This window comes from Sardina pilchardus, chromosome 1, assembly GCF_963854185.1.
Source record: "Sardina pilchardus chromosome 1, fSarPil1.1, whole genome shotgun sequence".
NCBI classification, from domain to species: Eukaryota; Metazoa; Chordata; class Actinopteri; order Clupeiformes; family Clupeidae; genus Sardina; species Sardina pilchardus.
In genome coordinates this window covers 13,135,332-13,154,912 of record NC_084994.1, presented here as the reverse complement: position 1 = coordinate 13,154,912, position 19,581 = coordinate 13,135,332, and the positions used below count along the sequence as shown (strand labels likewise).

The 19,581-nt window shown below is 41.9% G+C and overlaps 1 protein-coding gene across 1 annotated transcript; it reads right to left on the bottom strand.

Annotated features, from left to right (window-relative positions):
- Positions 1-693: 693 nt before the first annotated feature.
- LOC134082475 (NACHT, LRR and PYD domains-containing protein 12-like) lies at positions 694-19,146 on the bottom strand. The gene is made up of 11 exons (XM_062538216.1): positions 19,013-19,146; positions 10,087-10,500; positions 7,806-9,597; positions 7,473-7,646; positions 5,716-5,892; positions 4,448-4,621; positions 3,766-3,921; positions 3,211-3,384; positions 2,955-3,128; positions 2,006-2,052; positions 694-1,492 (listed from the first exon to the last, which is right to left on the bottom strand). Exons 2-11 carry the CDS (start codon positions 10,496-10,498, stop codon positions 918-920), a joined length of 3,855 nt encoding a protein of 1,284 aa, XP_062394200.1. The 5' UTR covers positions 10,499-10,500; positions 19,013-19,146; the 3' UTR covers positions 694-917.
- Between the last annotated feature and the right edge of the window lie 435 nt (positions 19,147-19,581).

Here is a 19,581-nt window from a genome sequence, read left to right as displayed (position 1 = left end):
TGAAACACGTTTGCCTCACATACTTCCTGAAGAGTGAACTGGCTAGACTTGCTCAGTCTCAGGAGCTTAACGTTACTGGCTTAGTGACATTACTGAGGAAAAAAATGTGCCAGGGGCACTACAACTAAAACGACCTTACGTATGTTTTAACTCTTTCCTCCTCACTTTTCTTTTTCATAGGAAGAGAACATTAAAGGTATTATCCATTGCAGCTTTGGGCATGTGGCTCCCTCTACTATATTTCATCTTTGTGTTGTACAGTAAATACACTCTAAAAAGTGTTAGAAATGACACAGACTGTGTAGAGAACTTTGATATTACATGTGATACTGTATTATAATGATGTGTTAAAACAGCCTTGACACATATATGCATGTGTAATGCGTTACTGATATAAATTCAGTGAACTCACTATAGTTTCCAGCAAAGACTCACAGACTCACAGAACGGCTGGATGAACAGGAAAAAGGTAAATATCAATTGTTTTACTATGATAAGTCCCCAACCAATAGCATCATGAATGGAAGAAACCACACACACACTCTCATACATACATAATACATACATGTACAGTACATACATACATACATACATACATACATGTACATACACACACACACACACACACACACACACACACACACACACACACACACACACACTAATTATAGCAAAGAACTGTTTTGTCTGACTTGTTTATTTGGTTTATTGAGACTGTCGTTATAAACATTATGTAAAGAAAATGATATTGCAAGTAGGCAATAGTTAACCACAGAGTTACCAGTGACAGTAACAGTAAATGTGTGTAGCACACATAGCCATACATGTGGATATTGATCGTGAAACTACCCATTTTAGTCTGTTGTCTGTTGTTTTTTTATACTGCCAGTAGATGGCAGCAGTGTGTTAAACACCCCTCACACCTGACAGAGGGAAATGGTAACTGAACTGGGATCTATAAACGTTGTCAGAGAAGACACAAAGCCAAACCCTGCATAGAGGTCCTCAGTGAATTCATGGTGGAACGTGTGCAGGTGGGTGAGTGTGTCAGAGGAGACGCTGTAGAAGGACAGAGAGCCGGCCTCCCTGTCCAGAAACACTCCCACTCTGTCGGAGTAAAATGGAAGGGAAACTTTGGTGGAGGCCTTACTGTCATGGCAGGCAGTGTAGCTCTGCTTGTCTATCCTGACAGATGTGGTCAAATCCTGACACAGTAGGCCCCAGGACGTGTTGCTGAGTCCCAGACGACAGTCTCTCTCCTTCATCCCTCGTTTCCTGTATGCCGCTCCAAAGTAGACCGATAAGCCGTTCCACTCGACCTCCCAGTAGCAGCGTCCAGTCAGCTTTTCTACAGACAGCACTTGTTCACAGCTCTTAATCCTGTCCGGGTGGTCGGCACAGTCCTTTTCAGAAACAATCAGCATCTTCTGATTCTCAGAGAGAGAAATCTCACGGTGGGCTGTGTTAGGGTCCAGTGTGAGCTCACAGGCGTCTAGGAGAAACACACACACACACACACACACACACACACACACACACACACACACACACACACACAAACAGTATGAGTAGTAATCATACAAATAAGGTAATGCAAATGTTGTAATGTAAGAAATATACTTTAGTAAAATTACTGATGGTATTTAACAACAAACACGCATTGGTCAATGGTTGCGTGCTTGTGTCTCAGTGTATTAACATATGTGAATGTGATCTACTAAATAAATACTGATGGTAACACTCAATGGTTGTGTACTTGTGTCTCAGTGCATTAACATATGTGAATGTGATCTACTAAATAAATACTGATGTTAACACTCAATGGTGGTGTGCTTGTGTCTCAATGCATTAACATATGTGAATGTGATCTACTAAATAAATACTGATGGTAACACTCAATGGTTGTGTGCTTGTGTCTCAGTGCATTAACATATGTGAATGTGATCTACTAAATAAATACTGATGGTAACACTCAATGTTTGTGTGCTTGTGTCTCAGTGCTTACATTTCTTCAGTCCCGACTTCATCCAACACTCTGCATCATGATCAACACTGTAGGACATGAAGAGGGAACAGGACAAGACATTACTGAGTACACTAGGAAGACATTACAGAGTAGTACAATAGGACAGGACATTATATTAGAGTACACTAGGAAGACATTACAGAGTAGTACAATAGGACAAGACATTACTGAGTCTGTAGGAAGACATTACAGAGTACTAGTACAACTGGAAAAGACATTACTGAATAGAACACTAGGAAAAGACATTACTGAATAGTACACTAGGAAAATACATTTCCGAGTAGTACACTAAAAAGACATTAATGAGTAGTGCACTAAAAAAGGCATTACAGTCTAAAAGGAAAAATAGCAGGTAGGCTACAGACAGGGATATATATATATATATATATATATACAGTATATATATATATATATATATATATATATAGTCCACGGCTGAAGTGCCCATGAGCAAGGCACCTAACCCCTCACTGCTCCCTGAGCGCCGCTGGTTAGTGTGTGATTTACCTCACTGTGTGTTCACTGTGTGCTGTGTGTTCACTAATTCGGTTAAATTGTGTTAAATGCAGAGAACAAATCTCCCTCACAGGATCAAACAAGGATATATACTTATATACTAGTAGGGAGCATGAAGTGAGCATCAAGGCAGTCTTCAAAACTGACCGTTATTCTGTCATTCTAAGAGATCTTAGAAGGCAACAAAGATAGTCTTTTTTCGGTTTCGAAGCACACTTGCTGCAGAAAGCAGCAGTTTTTTTTACTGTTTTGAACAGAGCCTGTGTGTAGAGATAAGAGATAATATTATGATTTTGCAGTTTCACTGTTCTGCATGGCTGTGTCAGTAGCCATCTGCTACGGAAGATCCACGCCACGTCCCATCAGCCTGGAAGGATTCTGAAACACACGCACACACACAGTCTGCACCTACCTGAGTGTGTCCAGTTTGCAGTCAGGGTCGTCTTTTCTGTCAGAGAGCAGCTTGACTCCGGCCTCTCCTGGGTGATTGTAGCTCAGGTCCAGCTCTCTCAGGTAGGAGGGGTTTGCACTCAGAGCAGAAGCCAGAAACTCACAGGCTTTCTCAGTCACGCCACAGAATGACAACCTGCAGGAGAGAAGATGTTTACTCTGTCTCTCGTTCAGTCTTGCTCACCTGTGTCTGTGTCTGTGTCTTTGTGTGTGTATACCTCAGTATCTTCAGTGTACATTGTGAGCTCTGTAGTCCAGAGGAGAGCAGCTCCACTCCTGAGTCCTGCAGGTCGTTGTCACTCAGGTCCAGCTCCTTCAGGTGGGATCCATCTGAACTGAGGACTGAAGCCAAAACCCTACAGTGGTCATCCTTCAGAAAGCACTGCTTCAGCCTGGAAACACATGAGACGATTCACGAAATTAGTGATTCATGTAAAATTGAGTTGAGTGATTCATGTAAAATTCTAGAAAGTAAAAGCAAACTTATATGTTCAGCGCACCTAAAGGTGCCAGTTTGATGTGAATTGTAAAATGCGAAGTGAATTATGCTTTTGTTGCCTTCATGCTAAGATTTCCAACATTTCCGTTTTTTTTCATTTTGCAGGCTTTGCTACAACCGTTTACTTAGCTGGAAAAGGCGCACGAAACGTGAAGCGTCCAGTGCACCAACTTGATCCTTCATGTACATAAATTCAGATGAACACCTTCATGCATTAATGTTTAATATTGAGTTCCCATTAGTATAGTTTAAGTGCCATAACGCACGGCCACACCTGAGTGTGTTCACTCTGCAGTCTGGACTCCTCAGTGCTGCTGACAGCTGCTCCAGCTCTGACATCAGCAGCCTGTTCTCACTCAGGTCCAGTTCCCCCTGGAAGACCGACGTTAAACACCTCCAGGACGCCTCAGTGATCTCGGAGGCTGACAGTCTGCAAAGATAAATCTATTTTGTCCATATGGCACAGGAACAAAGACAAGACATTTGTATGGAGAATGGAGATACTAGTACGATACAAGGATACAAGAACATTTCTGCAGCATTGAAAGTGGCCGAGAGCACAGTAGCATCCATCATTCTCAAATGGAAAAGTTTGGAACAGCCAGCAGTCGTCGTACATCATGGCCACTCAGCCAAATTGAGTAATCCGAGACGAAGGGCCTTGGTCACATGGGTAACCAAGGACCCAATGGTGACTATGAATGAGATCCAGAGATCCTTTGAGAAGGAACACTCCAAACACCAGCATTTGTTGTGGAGTATTGTGTGTAGATTGATGAGAAAAAGGGTCTGAAAACTTTCCAGTTGCATTGCATGTCTCTCTGGTTTGTGTATGTATGTATGTATGTATGTGTGTATGTGTGTATGTGTGTGTGTGTGTGTGTGTGTGTGTGTGTGTGTGTGTGTGTGTGTGTGTGTGTGTGTGTGTGTGTGTGTGTGTGTGTGTGTGTGTGTACCTCAGTATCTCCAGTGTACACTGTGGGCTCTGTAGTCCAGAGGAGAGCAGCTCCACTCCTGAGTCCTGCAGGTTGTTGTTTCTCAGGTCCAGCTCCTTCAGGCTGGAGGCCGAGGAGCAGAGAATGGAGGCCAAATCCTCACAGTGACTCAAAGAAAGATGGCACTCTCTCAGGCTACAGGAAGCAACATCGCTGTTAGCAAATGGCAACTATGCAATATGTGTATGTATGTCAGGCAGCCCAATACACCCAGTAAGTATATGTGGTTGTGGTAGCGTAGTGGTTAAGGAGCTGGCCTGAAGCTGGAAAGTGGGATCAATTACCGGCTTCCACCATTGTGCCCTTGAGCAAGGCACTTAATGCCAAATTGCTCCGGGGACAATGTAACATGGTTGACATAAGTCACTTTGGACAGCGGTGTCTGCTAAATCTATGTAAATATTCATTTTTGATAATATTGCATTTCCACATGATATTGACCGCCTTTAAAGGAGTGAAAATAAGTTTGAACAATCAAGGATGATACAGACTTCAAACTTTCATTTGGGAGCAGAAACGTGTCAATCGGAGTTATGAGCCAAACTATTTCCATTAATAACAAAGGGGGTATCGAATCACATCAAAATCAACCACTATTTTTAAACCACTGGCAACACTCAAAATAGCATAAGGGTGCTTTCACACCAACAGCAGTTGGTGCGCACTAAACAATCCATTCGAACCAAAAGCTCTTAGTTTGGTTCGTTTTCGTTGGTGTGAAAGCATCAGTGGTAGTGTTGAGAGATAAGTCGTCATCCATAAACAGATCCTAGGTCGCTAAAATTACGGATCATTAAAAAAAAAAGACCCCAGTGGTAGTAATATGTGATACTGCAAGGTGTGTACTGAAAATAAAATGTGGATTTTTACAAAAAGCAGCTAACGTACTTTTAAATCAATATGCCCACCCCTACCATGGAAAAGTCTGTCGGATTCGAGTACTCTTGAGTAGCCAAAGAACATTCCTACACTGACTTTTCTTTTTCCATGCCCAATTCAGTATGATAGTTGGTTTGACCTTATGACCTTCACATTCTGTTGCTATGTATATCCCTTTCATTTTAGAATGTTTTTATTTGCAAGATTCCTTTAATTGACCTGTTATTGTGTTTGTCCTTATGGTTCAGTAGTTATAGTGTATTTGAATATTCTACAATATATATACTACATATATATATATATATATACACACACATACATACATACACACATTTACTGAGTAACTTCACCTCAATCTCTTGACTTTGCAGTGGGGATTCTTCAGTCCGGCTGTTAAAATCTTTATGTTGTCCTTGCGGCAGCAATTCAGATCCAGATCCTCCAGCCGGGAGTCTTGTCTCAACGACTCAAGGGAGGAACCCAGGTGCTCAAACATGTCGTTGTCGGTACGTGCACAGTAGACAAGGCTGCAGAATGTATATGAATCAATCATTTGACATCAGACTGTGTCTTATGTTGTATTGTCAATGACAGCACGGAACATGGCAGATGTGGGAGTTACTTATGTCAAAGTGAGCTGTCAGCTGTAGTATCAATACCAACACTTCAATGACAAACACAAAATGTCAAAAATATACAACATACCAGGCACTTTGTCAAAATGTTTTCCCAGAATACCAAACATACCGTGACTCATGCATCAAGAAAGGTCAAGAAAGGTTAAGACAATAACTTGTATTCCAAGTTGCACATGCTGTAAGACTACACATGCTGTAAGACTACACACTGTTGTACCGTAATTTCCCGACTATTAGCCGCGGCTTATACATTGATTTTGCTAAATTTCCTCAGCTATGAGGTTAACACAAGGGGGCAGTTAATATGGTGTTAATATGGTTTTGTTTCTTTTAACTTAACATAAACACTGCCCTGCGGCTTATACACAATGCGGCTTATATGTGGGAAATTACTGTAAATGGAAATGCATGGGCTACAATCTATATATTCTACAGATCTGATCTTCAGTGGGTCAGGAATTTGGAGGGTTACAGTAAGTTCAGCCAGTTAGCTTTGCAGTGGGCTGCTGCCATCTTTAAAAGGGGTTTAAAATGTGCTCAACTGTGTTCATATTTTCCCCAAACAAGCCAATTAGGTGGGGGGGGGAGGATGACAATTCGATACTATTGCAATATTTGGGCCACAATTTGATATTATTGCGATTCTTAACATATTACGAAAGTATTGCAATTCGATTCTGCGATATACAGTATTGCTATTCATGTCTCCCATATTATTCAATCAGGCATTACAAGATATTAAAAAAATAGCACTGTTCAACTCACTTTGCAATGGCATGGTGCACGTCAAGGTCCTTACTATTAATTTTTTGTTGAATACCGAAATACACCCACCTTTTTGGATGTGAAAGAAGTGTCGAGTGTTGTGTATAACAGGATGTAATTGTGAAGCCATTTAAAATTGCTGTTGAATGCACAATAAAAGGCCACAAAAAGTGCCCTCCTTGTGAGCGTAATAAGCAAATCTAATGTGATTAGAGTAAACCCTGAGTAAACTCGACTCAAATAAAAGTAAAATAGATGATTAAATTCTACAATTAAGTATTGCGATACTTTGAGCTACTAGTATCAATATAGTTGCATGCACAAAATACCGCGATACTGAACAGAATCAATTTTTCCCCCACCACTACAAATGATGTCTTCTGATGTGGACATTGGTGGTCGAGGTGATTAAAACCAATAGCAAATATGCCCACTCTCATCAACTCAATTGCCACACATATCGTAAAACAGGGGTTTCCAAACTTTTCCCCTCGAGTACCAACTTCTAAATCCTGACGCCCCACCATCCGATACACAAAACGTAGCCTACTATAAAGTTTACAAATGATTTCCTTTCATTTCACGTTTCCATATCATTATAAACTTTCCGACATACAGTAGCTCTTTTCATCTTCCGTACCCCCTAGAAGCAGCTCAGTTTGGGAACCCCTGTTATAAAAGACTACAGGGAGCGCCTTGTTTACCTTAGTCTCTCCAACATACAGCTGGGGCTTGTTAGGGAGGAGAAGATGGCCTTCGTTCCGGAGTCTGGCATGGTGCTACCATCCAGGTGTAGCTCTCTCAGGTGGGATGATGCTGACTGCAGGACTGAGGCTATAATCTCACAAGACTCCTCCTTCAATTTGCAATCTGTAAGCCTTCAAAAATAAAGTTGGTTGATAAAGTTAAAGTTCTCAGATATTTAGCAGATGCTTTTATTCAAGGCCATTAAAAGATTGAGCTAAGTAAGGTGCTAGCCAGACTATAAAAAGACACAAACTACTTAGAAACATACATGGGATTAAGTTCAAACTTACCACACTTTTCTGCACCATTTCACAACAGGAACAAGTCTTTGGCGTCCGTCGTCCGTTGTGTTGTATTTGTCAGTATCAAACTCGTCCAAAACATCCTCTAATTTCAGAAAGGCATCTGCTAAGGCTGAACAGTGGGCTGGTGAGAGTTCTGTTTCTGGTCGTTTCTCATAGGTAATGAAACTCAAGTCTTTCTGCAGTGAGTGGTCCTTCATTTCAAAAAGGCAGTTGATGAGGTTGATGAATCGATCAGGGGAGATGTCTTTTCCTTCTATGCCTTTTAAGTGTTTGATGATTAATTTGAGGCTTTTGGAGTTCTCCTCCCTGTTCTCTGTTAACGGACGTGTCAGCAGGCCTCCGAGGAGTTTCTGACTGGACTCGAGCGAGATGCCCAGAAGGAAGCGCAAGAAAAGATCCCAGCGTCCGTTTTTGCTCTGCAGAGACTTCTCTACAGCACTCTTCAGCAAGAGGTAGAGGAACACCTTTTTGGGTTTTGCCTTCAGAAAGGTTTTCAGTGCTGCCATGTCATCATTCAGGAAAGAGACAAAAACAAATAAAGCAGCCAGGAACTCCTGAAGGCTCAGATGCACAAAGCAGTAGAACTTCCTAAAAGCAAACTTATGTTCTTCCCTCAGAATTTCTGTACAGAAACCGGAATGCACAGATGCTTCATCCAAGTTAATGCCACACTCATTCAGACCATCATCATCAAACAGGATTGTGTCCTTCTCAAGATTTTTAAAAGCCAGCTCTGCCAATTTTAAGATGGCATCCCGGTTTGCCTCCAGGATGTTGTTTCTCTCTGGTTTCACACCATCATATTTTTGTTTCTTCTTGTCAAGCTGTATGATCAGAAAGTAAATGTACATTTCTGTAAGAGTTGAAGGTGTTTCTGCACTGTACTGACCCAACATTTCCGGCAGGACCGTTGCTGCAATGTAACAGAAAACTGGGATATGGCACATGATGTAGAGGCTCCGTTTGGTCTTGATGTAACTGATGATTTCCCGAGCTCGATCCTGATCATCAATCCTATTCATGAAGTACTCCTCCTTTTGTTTGTTTGCAAACCCACGCACTTCCGTGACGCGGTCAACATACTCACAGGGGATTTGACCAGCGGCTGCAGGCCGTGATGTCATCCATATGAGGGCGCTACGGAGCAGGTTTCCCTTGATGAGGTTGGTGACCAGCACATCCAGTGTTGCGGTCTCCATGAGGTCACCCACAGGTTTGTTGGTCTTAAAGCTCAACGGAAGTCTACTTTCATCTATGCCATCAAAGATGAACACCACCTGCAAGTCATGGTAACATGTCCCACTCACTGCTCCCAGTTCTGGGTAGAACTTCAGCAGGAGATTGTGAAGAGTGAACTTGTCATCTTTGAGCAAGTTCAGCTCTCTGAAAGGAAGAAAAAGGAGCAGCTGGATTTCATGGTTAGCTTCTCCATCTGCCCAGTCGAGAATGAACTTATGCACGGACACTGTCTTTCCAATGCCAGCAATGCCCTTGGTCATCACAGTCCTGATATGTCTGTCTTGTCCAGGTAAAGCCTTGAAGATGTCGTTACAGTCGATGGGAGTCTCAGGTGTGTTTCGGGACAGCTTATCAATCTGTATAATTTCATGCTCGTTATTCACATCGTCACTCTCCCCTTCGGTGATGTAGAGCTGGGTGTAGATCTTGTTGAGTGGAGTTTTAGTACTTCTCTCTTCTAGTCCTTCGCATATGCACCCAAACCGCTTCTGCATACTGCTCTTGTGTTCCCCAAGTGCTTTCTGTAGAGCTGCATGAGCTAAATGGGACACACCACATATATGAGAGACTGTAAAGTTATCTCGTCCTGATTAGTGCATTTGGGACACACAACATAATATGAGAGACTATAAAGTTATCTCGTCCTGATTAGTGCATTTGGGACACACAACATAATATGAGAGACTATAAAGTTATCTCGTCCTGATTAGTGCATTTGGGACACACAACATAATATGAGAGACTATAGTTATCTCGTCCTGATTAGTGCATTTGGAACACACCACATAATATAAGAGACTATAAAGTTATCTCGTCCTGATTCGTGCATTTGGGACACACCACATAATATGAGAGATTATAAAGTTATCTCGTCCTGATTAGTGCATTTTGAACCAAACACCTGATTATGTAGTCACTGAGGGACAAGGTAAAAAAGAAGTGAAAAAAGTTCACTCACACATATAGTTCCTATACCACAGAGATGATTATGACGATGATTAACTAGTAACCATGACTACAGGCTTACCTCTGGCGTCTTCATCCCTCTCATCCGGCTGATGTTGCCCTCTTTGTTCCACCAGGAGGCAAAGGGTTAGTTGCTGTTTAGCGTCACGCAGCTCATCAATCACCATGTCAAAACGATATTCCCAACTTCCTGCTCTAACACAATACATGAACCTGTTGCTGAGGCCATACTTTTGCAGGAGTTTCTCGGCGGATTCCAAAGCACGTTCAAACGTCTCTAGTCCTTTCTTCACCACACCTTCGTCTACGCCCTGGATCGTCACAGTCTGTAGCACCTCGGTCACATCCTTCACATCTGTTGCAAGTTTCTCAAAGCTATCCTTGTTTCTCTTTGCTTTCTGCAGTTGGCTGTGCAATGTCTTGGCAACCGAAAAAACAACTTTGACGGCAGTCCCAACTCCAGCAACTGCCATTGCTTCAAGATAGGGTGGGAAGTTGTGGGGGGCAGAGAGAAATATACATTACTGTATTTAACGCCACTTTAAAGTAATATCATTCACTTTTCACATTCAGATGTGACCTTCAAATGGCAACAAAGTGTGGTAAAAAAATAACCTTTAAAATATTTGTTAATGTTTATATTTATTGATTAATTGATCAGGAAATATTTTTGTGCAAAAGTAGTATAACATTCGTACATGGATCTACAAAAGGGGTTTTCTTTTGTCATGTAAACTGATATAATGATAGTGGTCCAGTTATATCCCCTTGCCGAGCTATAACTGTAGCTCAACTTAACTGTGTATGTCAACGTTTTGACTGACAACAAGTCAGAATGAGTAACTGACGAGAAGGCTATGGACATAAAATATTGGGAATTTTTCCCCAATATTTTATGTCCATAGCCTTCTCGTCAGTTGTGAATGTAAAACAGGAAGGGTGTCGCGCCAGTCACTCTAGTCCTGATGGGTGCGTCAGTTCCGAAAGTAGAACATCCAACAGTGACTGCTGGAAAAATTGAATGGCAATAGAAAAAAAGAAGTTCATTAAAAAAGACTAAAATGTTTTGATATAGGCTACTGTAGATGGTTATTTGCTGGATAAACAAATAGTGTGTAAGTGCACACTGCTATGTTGACTATGAGACCACCGTGAAGTTACTTTCACTTTGCAAATGGGTTCAAATAGTAGACGAGTGCAGATGTGTATTAGCCTCGCGAGCCATCCACGTACTTCCGGCCAAGGATTGCCTCCACTACGAGTCTGGCCGTGCTCCTCTGTGGAGCATTCTGCTCGGTAGAATTGTAACAGAACGCCCCCCCTCCAGAAAGCAGCCAATAAACGAAGAGACGGGTTGGTGGGGGCGAAAGGGGGAGGGCGCTCGTGACGATGACGTTAAACGCCTGCGCTATGTTGTTATGAGTGACTATCGCCGATTGGGTGAGAGCTGTCCAATCAATTCAAACCAGAACTGGGCGTTACTTCCCGCTTCCTGCAAGCGCTTCAGAGCAAAGAAATTCCAGACCATAATACGAAATGAAATGGTAGTATTATGGGATGGTCAGAACCAGGCTAGATGTGTATAGTCTATAAGCTCCGTTTGGTTTTAGTTACGCATGGTTTGGTTTTTTAGTGGAATACCAGCTATATAGGCTACGTTCTGCGGCGCAGACTATCAAAACACTGATGCGTTGTTTGAGGTTGCGCTGCTTGCTGTTTAAGGAAATTACACCCCAACCCAACTCCGGCTGGCGTACCACTGTCGGCCCACGGGGGGGCAGATGTGGTGGTCCGCTGGTGTTTCGCTCATTTGTTCTGGGTTGCCAACAAATGTCCCGATATTTTGCCACTATTGGTCTAAAAATATTTTCTCTTAATCAGATATAGCCTACTTCATTCATCATTTAATAATATTTCATGTATTTTCTTAATATTCATCATGACAAGTTCAATTTGAGGGGATGGTGGACCGACATTAACCTGACTGTCGCCAGATCCTGTAGTTCGCTGTCTGCTTCAGTGAAACGCCTCTGGTGGAGCATGGCGGAACTACAAGGGTCTGGCGAGAGTCAGCTAGACCGACATTGGACCAGGGGTGCGTTTCCCGAAAGCATCGTAAGCCTACGACGATCGTAAAGTCCCTCTTACGACCGTCGTAAGATTTGCCGACTGTTTCCCGAAACCATCGTAGCTTAAGAGCATCGTGAAAACACTCGTAGATCTACGAGTGATCTAGAGTTCTCGTTACTGCCTAAGAGCGTCGTAACGCTATGCCTCAGTGGAGTCACCAGCAGGATATGCAGGGGGATTACAACTAAGAATACAATGATCCAACTTACGTGACCATTCTTTATTGTAAATTTACTTGTGATGATTCAGATTTTAGCGTGCAAAATAGCATTCATTCAATGGACATAATGTTATTAAAACCGGACAAGAATAGCCTACAAGTTATGAAAGGAGACGTTGCCAGAAAAGTTTGCCATTATCTTTTTGTGTAGCCTTTTATTTTTTATTTTTTATTAGGCTTATGAGGTAAAAACAGAGAAAGGAATATGTGACAATAGTCTGTTCTGCGTCAAAATCTAAGCCTATTAGTCCATGGGCCAGGACCCTAAAAATCACATATTGGTATCACCTGAGGTGGCAAAATCTATCAATGATTTTTGTAATCCTCCATGCCTGAGGGACATTATTTGGTATGATAACCCTCTCTAAGTGGTAGCTTAGTTGTATTTTTCCTTGCTTTTATACATGCACACAGTAAATTATACAATACAAGCCTATGTACAGATGTGGGTGCCTCAAAGTCTGGAGGAAGGTGGGACATGTCTTAATCCATGTTATATCACATGTAGATGCCATAGGCTTTTAGAAAATATATAGTTTAGATGGATTATATAGCTTTTCAAGAATCACATAGGCTAAAATGTATCCGTCATACACTTTTTCACCTACATAATATAGGATTAGATAGAGGCAAAGGACTGAAAGTGGGTGGGTCAAATCCCAACTCTTGCTATATCACATCTAGAGAGTATGGGCTTTTAGAAAATGTATGGGTTAGATAGCTGAATATACTTTACACAGCTATTTTAGACCCATAACCAATAGCTGTCCATTGAAAACCAATGCATTTCAATGTAATGCAAAATACATTACAGCTAGTGTATAGTGATATGGAGGAAGTTGGGAGATATCTCAATGCACATTTTTATCACATTTAGAGTATATAGACATCTCAGAAAAATATATTTTAGGGTAATTAACCTGTTTTCTTTACTGATACCAGAACTATAATGATCGTATATGCCATGCTATTTCAATTCGAAAGAGAGTGCATGTAGGTCCTACATAAGTATTGGGCCTAAGTTCTGCTTTTTCAATTTGTCTGGAAGAAGATTTCTTTTCTGAACATTCTACAGTAGAAATGTAAACCGCCAACTTTAGAATTGTTAGAGTGTGTTGGTGTTTGCTGGGTCAGTGTGTGGAAGCAGTACAGTTAGGCTACAGAACAACAATTGCTGTTGTAGCGTCAAAAACAGATTACACCTTTTTACCTTTATACTTTGTTGTACAAATAGGGCATATGGTGAGTCCTGTTTATTTTTATTTGCGCTATGACTCAGATGTGTGAGAAAGAGTAAGGATATGACCAATGACTAGGCTACTTGTGAAAGACTAATAACCCAACCGGCCCAAGTAAGGTACTAACATCATTATCAAGTAATGATGTCTGCTGTAAACCGTACTCAATAGATGTAGCCAGTTTAAGCTGTAGACTTCCAATTTGTGCATGAACAATAGAAAGGACAAAAATAATATTCAGAGATGTAGCCTATGTTTGAGAGAGCAGTTTCAGTTATACAGTACTACTACTACTACTATTACTACTAATAATAATAACTTTCATGGTACCCAAGGTTGCTTAAAAATTTGGGAGAGGGGTTAAGGGTCAAAGGACTTAATAAATGTAAATAAATGTTTTCAGGTGCTTTTTGAATATGGGCAGGGACGGGGCAGAACAGACATGGAGTGGTAGAGTATTCCAGAGTGTGCGAGCATTGACAGAGAAAGCCCTGTCCCCAAAAGTCCGCAACCTGGTGCGGGGGGTGGCCAGCAGGTCCTTGTTAGAGGACCGCAGGGAACGTGACTGAGTGTAGGGGATGGGGTGCAGGAGATCTGTGAGGTGAGAGTCCATGGAGAGATTTATATGTGAACAGGAGGATCTTGTAGGCAGTGCGTGACTTGACTGGCAACCAATGGAGCTGTTGGAGGATGGGAGTGATATGCTGCCAGGGCTTTGTGTGGGTTAGAACCGTGGCAGCTGAGTTCTGGACATACTGGTGTCTGCTAAGGGCCTTGGTGGGCAGTCTAGACAGGACACCATTGCAGTAGTCCAGGCGGGAGGTGATGAAGGCATGGATGAGTGTCTCTGTTACTGAATGTGTGAGCGTAAGCCGGAGTGAGATGCTTCTGAGGTGGTAGAAGAACTTGGTGACATTGTTCATGTGGGACCCGAAGGAGAGAGTGGAGTAGGATAACACCCAGGTTGTGCTCCTCGGTAGATGGGGAAGTGTAGCAGCCATCCACGACCATGGCCAGGTCTCCAATTTTTCTGAGCAGTGGTGCAGGGGCCACAACCATAACCTCTGTCTTATTACTGTAGAGTTTGAGTAGGTTTGTGGTCATCCATGATTTGAGTTCCCGCAGGCAGTTGACAAGTTGTGTGGCTGGGAGATGGGAGGAGGGGTTTGTGCTGATATAAAGTTGAGTGTCATCGGCATAGGAGTGGAAGATGAGTCCATGTTTACGGATAATATGATCTAGGGGTAACATGTAAATGGTGAACAGCAGAGGACCAAGCACAGAGCCCTGGGGTATGCCATGGTTGATGGCCCTTTAGTAGGAGCCATTGAGAGTGGTTAATTGTGTCCGGCCGGTGAACCAGGGCAGTGTTGTGCCACTAAGGCTGATGAGCTCAGAAAAGCAATGGAGAAGGATGGGAAACTGTCAAAAGCTGCAGAAAGTCAAGGAGGATGAGGATGGTGTCGGCAGCATCAGTAATGGTGGACCCTGAAATCAGATTGGAGAGGTTCAAAGAGCTCATGGTGGGACAAGTGATGTTGAAGCTGGGCAACCACTGCTCTTTCCAGGATACTGATGAAAGGGAGGTTGGAGATTGGACCATAGTTGTTGGGGTCATCAGGGTCTGAGCCTGGTATCTTGAGAGTGGGGATGCCTGCTGCCATTTTGAAGCTGGATGGTACCACACCAGAGACAAGAGATGCATTTAAGATGTTTTCAACTGACGGAGAATGGGAAGACAGCCCTTGACCAGGGTGGTGGGCATTGGGTAAAGACTGCTGGTTGATGTCTTAGCTGAGGTGACCAGTTTTTCAACTTGGTCGGCATCCAGTGGAGAGAAGGCAGTTCGTAACTGAATTTATTTGAATTTGGAAGTTTGACTGGCAGAATACTGATGATGCAGTCAAGCCACAGTATTGCTCTCTCTCTCTTCCTCACATACACAAAACATGTTCTCTCATTTGTAAATGTTGGGAATTCAGGAATGGCTGAACTAAATTTGATGTATGAGGATTTCCTAATTTCTTCATATTTTGTGAATTCTGTTTATATGACCCCCAAAGTGCAGTGTGGGCACAATCTTTGCCTGCATCTGCCTTTTTCTATGGCAAGATTGTGTTCACTGAGTCTGTACATTGTCAATGTTTTCCTGAGTTTAGGGTCTTTTACTGTGCTCAGGTAAGTAGCTGTTGTATATTCATGTTTGAGGGCCAAATAGCATTGTAATTTGGATTGTGTTTTGGTGACTTCTTTCCAATATGTAATGTATTCTTCCTTTTCATAGTTTATAATTTGGTTGGGTCCAATTTTCTGACAATAAAGTTGTCCTGAGACTGAGTGATGTTGGTTGGAGTTATGTCACAGAGTCTATAGGACAAGTTGGCTTAGTGCACTCTTTTCTATATTTTGTTCTTGGCATTTCAGGGCTAAATAGTGGAGTGAAAGGTGGTTGCTAATTTTCAAATATTGCCAAAATGTAAGGGCTCTTTTCTGAATAGTAATAATAAGTGGGTACTGACCTAATTCTGCCCTGCATGCATTGTTTGGAGATTTCCTCTGTACTCGGAGGATGCTTTTACAGAACTCTGCATGCAGGGCTTCAATTCATTGTGTGTTACTGGACCCCACACCTCAGAACCATATAGTGCGATTGGTGCAATTATGCTTTGGAAAAAAATTATCCAAATTCTAATTGATAGCTCTAGTGTAGTTGATCATTTGATAGCGTTTCTCTCTCTCACATGCACACACACACACTCACTCACTCACTCACTCACTCACACACACACAACACACACATACAAAACACACTTCACATAGTCCCTCTCTCTATGTCTTCTCTATTCTTGGATGTACAGTACAACAATCTGCAACCTGAAAGCAACAGAGAATCAATGATGTGCTGAAATGAGGCCTTTTCTTACTCAGCAACAGTGTATGTGTGTGTGAGTGAGAGAGAGAAAGAGAGAGAGACAGAGGGAATACTGTATGTGAAGTGTGTTTTGTGTGTGTCTGTGTAAGAGAGAGAGAGAGAGTGTGTGTGTGTGAAGGAGAGAATGTGTTTGTATATATGAAGTATGTGTGAGTATATGTGAGGAAGAGAGAAAGAGAGTGAGAGTGCAATACTGTGGCTTGAGCTGTGGATCTGACTGTGGATTTGACTGTTCATCATCAGTATTCTGCCACTGTAAATTCCAAATTCAAATACATTCACTTACCAACTGAAGTATGGTAGGCTAGTAGCCTACTTTTACAGTTTACAGCAGGCATCATTGCTTGATAATGATGTTAGGACCTTACTTGGGCCGGTTGGGTTATTATGTCTAGTCTTTCAGTAGTAGTCTAGTAGCCTAGTCATTGGTCATATCCTTACTCATTCTCACATATCTGAGTCATAACGCAAATAAAAAACTGAATTTAGGCCCAATAGTTATGCAGGATCTACATGAATTGAAATATCATGGCATATCCGGTCATTATATAGTTCTGGTATCATTAAAGAAAACAGGTTAATTACCCTAAAATATATTTTTCTGAGATGTCTATATACTCTAGATAAAAAATGTGCATTGAGATATCTCCCAACTTCCTCCATATCACTATACGCTAGCTGTAATGTATTTTGCATTACATTGAAATGCATTGATTTTCAATGGACAGCTATTGATTATGGGTCTAAAGTAGCTGTGTAAAGTGTATTCAGCTATCTAACCCATACATTTTCTAAAAGCCCATACTCTCTAGATGTGATATAGCAAGAGTTGGGATTTGACCCACCCACTTTCAGTCCTTTGCATCAATCTAATCCTATATTATGTAGGTGAAAAAGTGTACGACGGATACATTTTAGCCTATGTGATTCATGAAAAGCTATACAATCCAGCTAAACTATATATTTTCTAAAAGCCTATGGCATCTACATGTGATATAACATGGATTAAGACATATCCCATCATCCCACACACTTGTATACACCTATACCTACACATAGGCGTGTATTGTGAATTGTAGCCTACTGGGTATGGGTATAAAAGCCAGTAAAAATACAACTAAGCTACCACTTAGAAAAGGTTATCATACCAAAACATATCTCTCAGACATAGAGGATTAAGAAAATCATTGCTAGATTTTGCCCCCTTTGGTGAGCCCAACTTCTGCTCTGGCCCATGGACTATATAGGCTATGTTATTTAAGCCTACACATTTCCTCATTTTCGTATCAACCTCTTTATTCAAACGTCTGCTTAAGTGACACGAAACATTATTGTACAGGCAGCACACCGTGCTCTCACAAGTAGGTTAGCAAATAACTCGCATAAACGATGTAGGAGTAAGCTAGCCGAAGCCTAATATACATAGGCCTATATCTTCCAACAAACATAAAAACGGGGCAACAATCTAATGTTAAATAATACAAAAGTATGTAGGCCTATGCGTGTGGTATATGGCCTAGGCTAATTGGAATGCTTACATGCATGTCAAAAGTTTTCTATTTTCGTATTGATGTTAATTAATGTAGGCTATAGATCCGAAGTTCAGACGGTGGCTTAGCTATGACGTGCAGTCACCTGACATCACCATCAAATTAGGGGATATTTCAGAACTTTTATCGTGGACAGCTCCCTTAAGAGCATCGTAAGAGCAGTGCACGCGCGTTCACGCTACGAGCATGTTCGGGAAACAGTCGGCAAATCCTAACGATCGATCTTAAGATGAATCGTAGAAAACCCTCGTAAGAGTGTCTATCCATCGTTATCGGGAAACGCACCCCAGAAGTGGGATGCCACCAGCTGTCCGCTATCTATCTGACAATTTGATTTTGCTATCTTGGAGATGTAATTCTCATTGGTTTAAACACACCAGATTAAGAAACATATAACAACCTTTTCACCAAGCGCCTGACTTTTGATAACAAAACAATCCTGAATGTGGACTGGACACACCCTAACATGTAGTATTTCGTCATTGACCACGCGTTTTAGATCGCCCATATAGAAGAGTCCAAATACCCGACTGTTACTCACTACCGTTATTTAGCCTACAACGTTTTACTTGCGAGTTGAGATTGTTTTCTATGTATTTATGTATTTATTATATCATATGGATTTTATACTTCTCTGTCACACCCTATCCATTCTGACTGACTGACTGCACGTCACTCACTCACTGTAGCCTGTTTAACGCAAGCATTTTGGCAAAAGGTAGGGCGAATTAACGAGCGAGTAGGCCTATATCGACTGATAGTGGTTTACTATATAAAAAAGAATAACTACAGTGTTGCTACTACTCGGACAATTGCAGTTTGACTAGGCCTACTTAAAGTAGTAGCCTACCGTGCAGGCTTTGCATTCTTTGGACTATAAAACGTCAGCGGTAAATTATTATGACTGTTAGTCTTACCACGTCCTGAGTCTTGACGTTTTCGATGAGAAGCAAAACTTTAGTGTTGAATGCCGTGAGACACTTTGGAGAGATCAGACGCAAACTTCCTTGCGTGGTTTGAAACTTCTTTCCCCTTGATGGTAATTTTGATACCGTAGGATTGGTGCCTTGCAGTTGCGTCCGCCAACGTATGCCTCATTTTGTCACATTTCCATAAACGCGAACTGATTGGTTTGTCAGTGTTCGAAAATTTGCATACACTGAATTTCATTGGCTGGCGCTTGCGCGATCCGTCAAAAGTTGAACATTTCTCAACTTTTTAGCGGAGGCAACGTATCCCAGGCAGCGCATCGGACCCATTATGCGGCATGAAATGAAGTCCAGCCAATGTAAAGTGAATGGGAAAACAACGGACGAACGTTGGCGGACGCAAGCGTGTGACTGCACCACATTAATCCAGTTGTCATGGGCTTGTTGGGCGGGGAGAGGCCATTGGTCAGCGTTGCCAAGTTTTGAGAGAAAAAGAAGCATTCAGAAGCAGTCAGAGGATTAAGCAGACCAGGGGTGCGTTTCCCGAAAGCATCGTA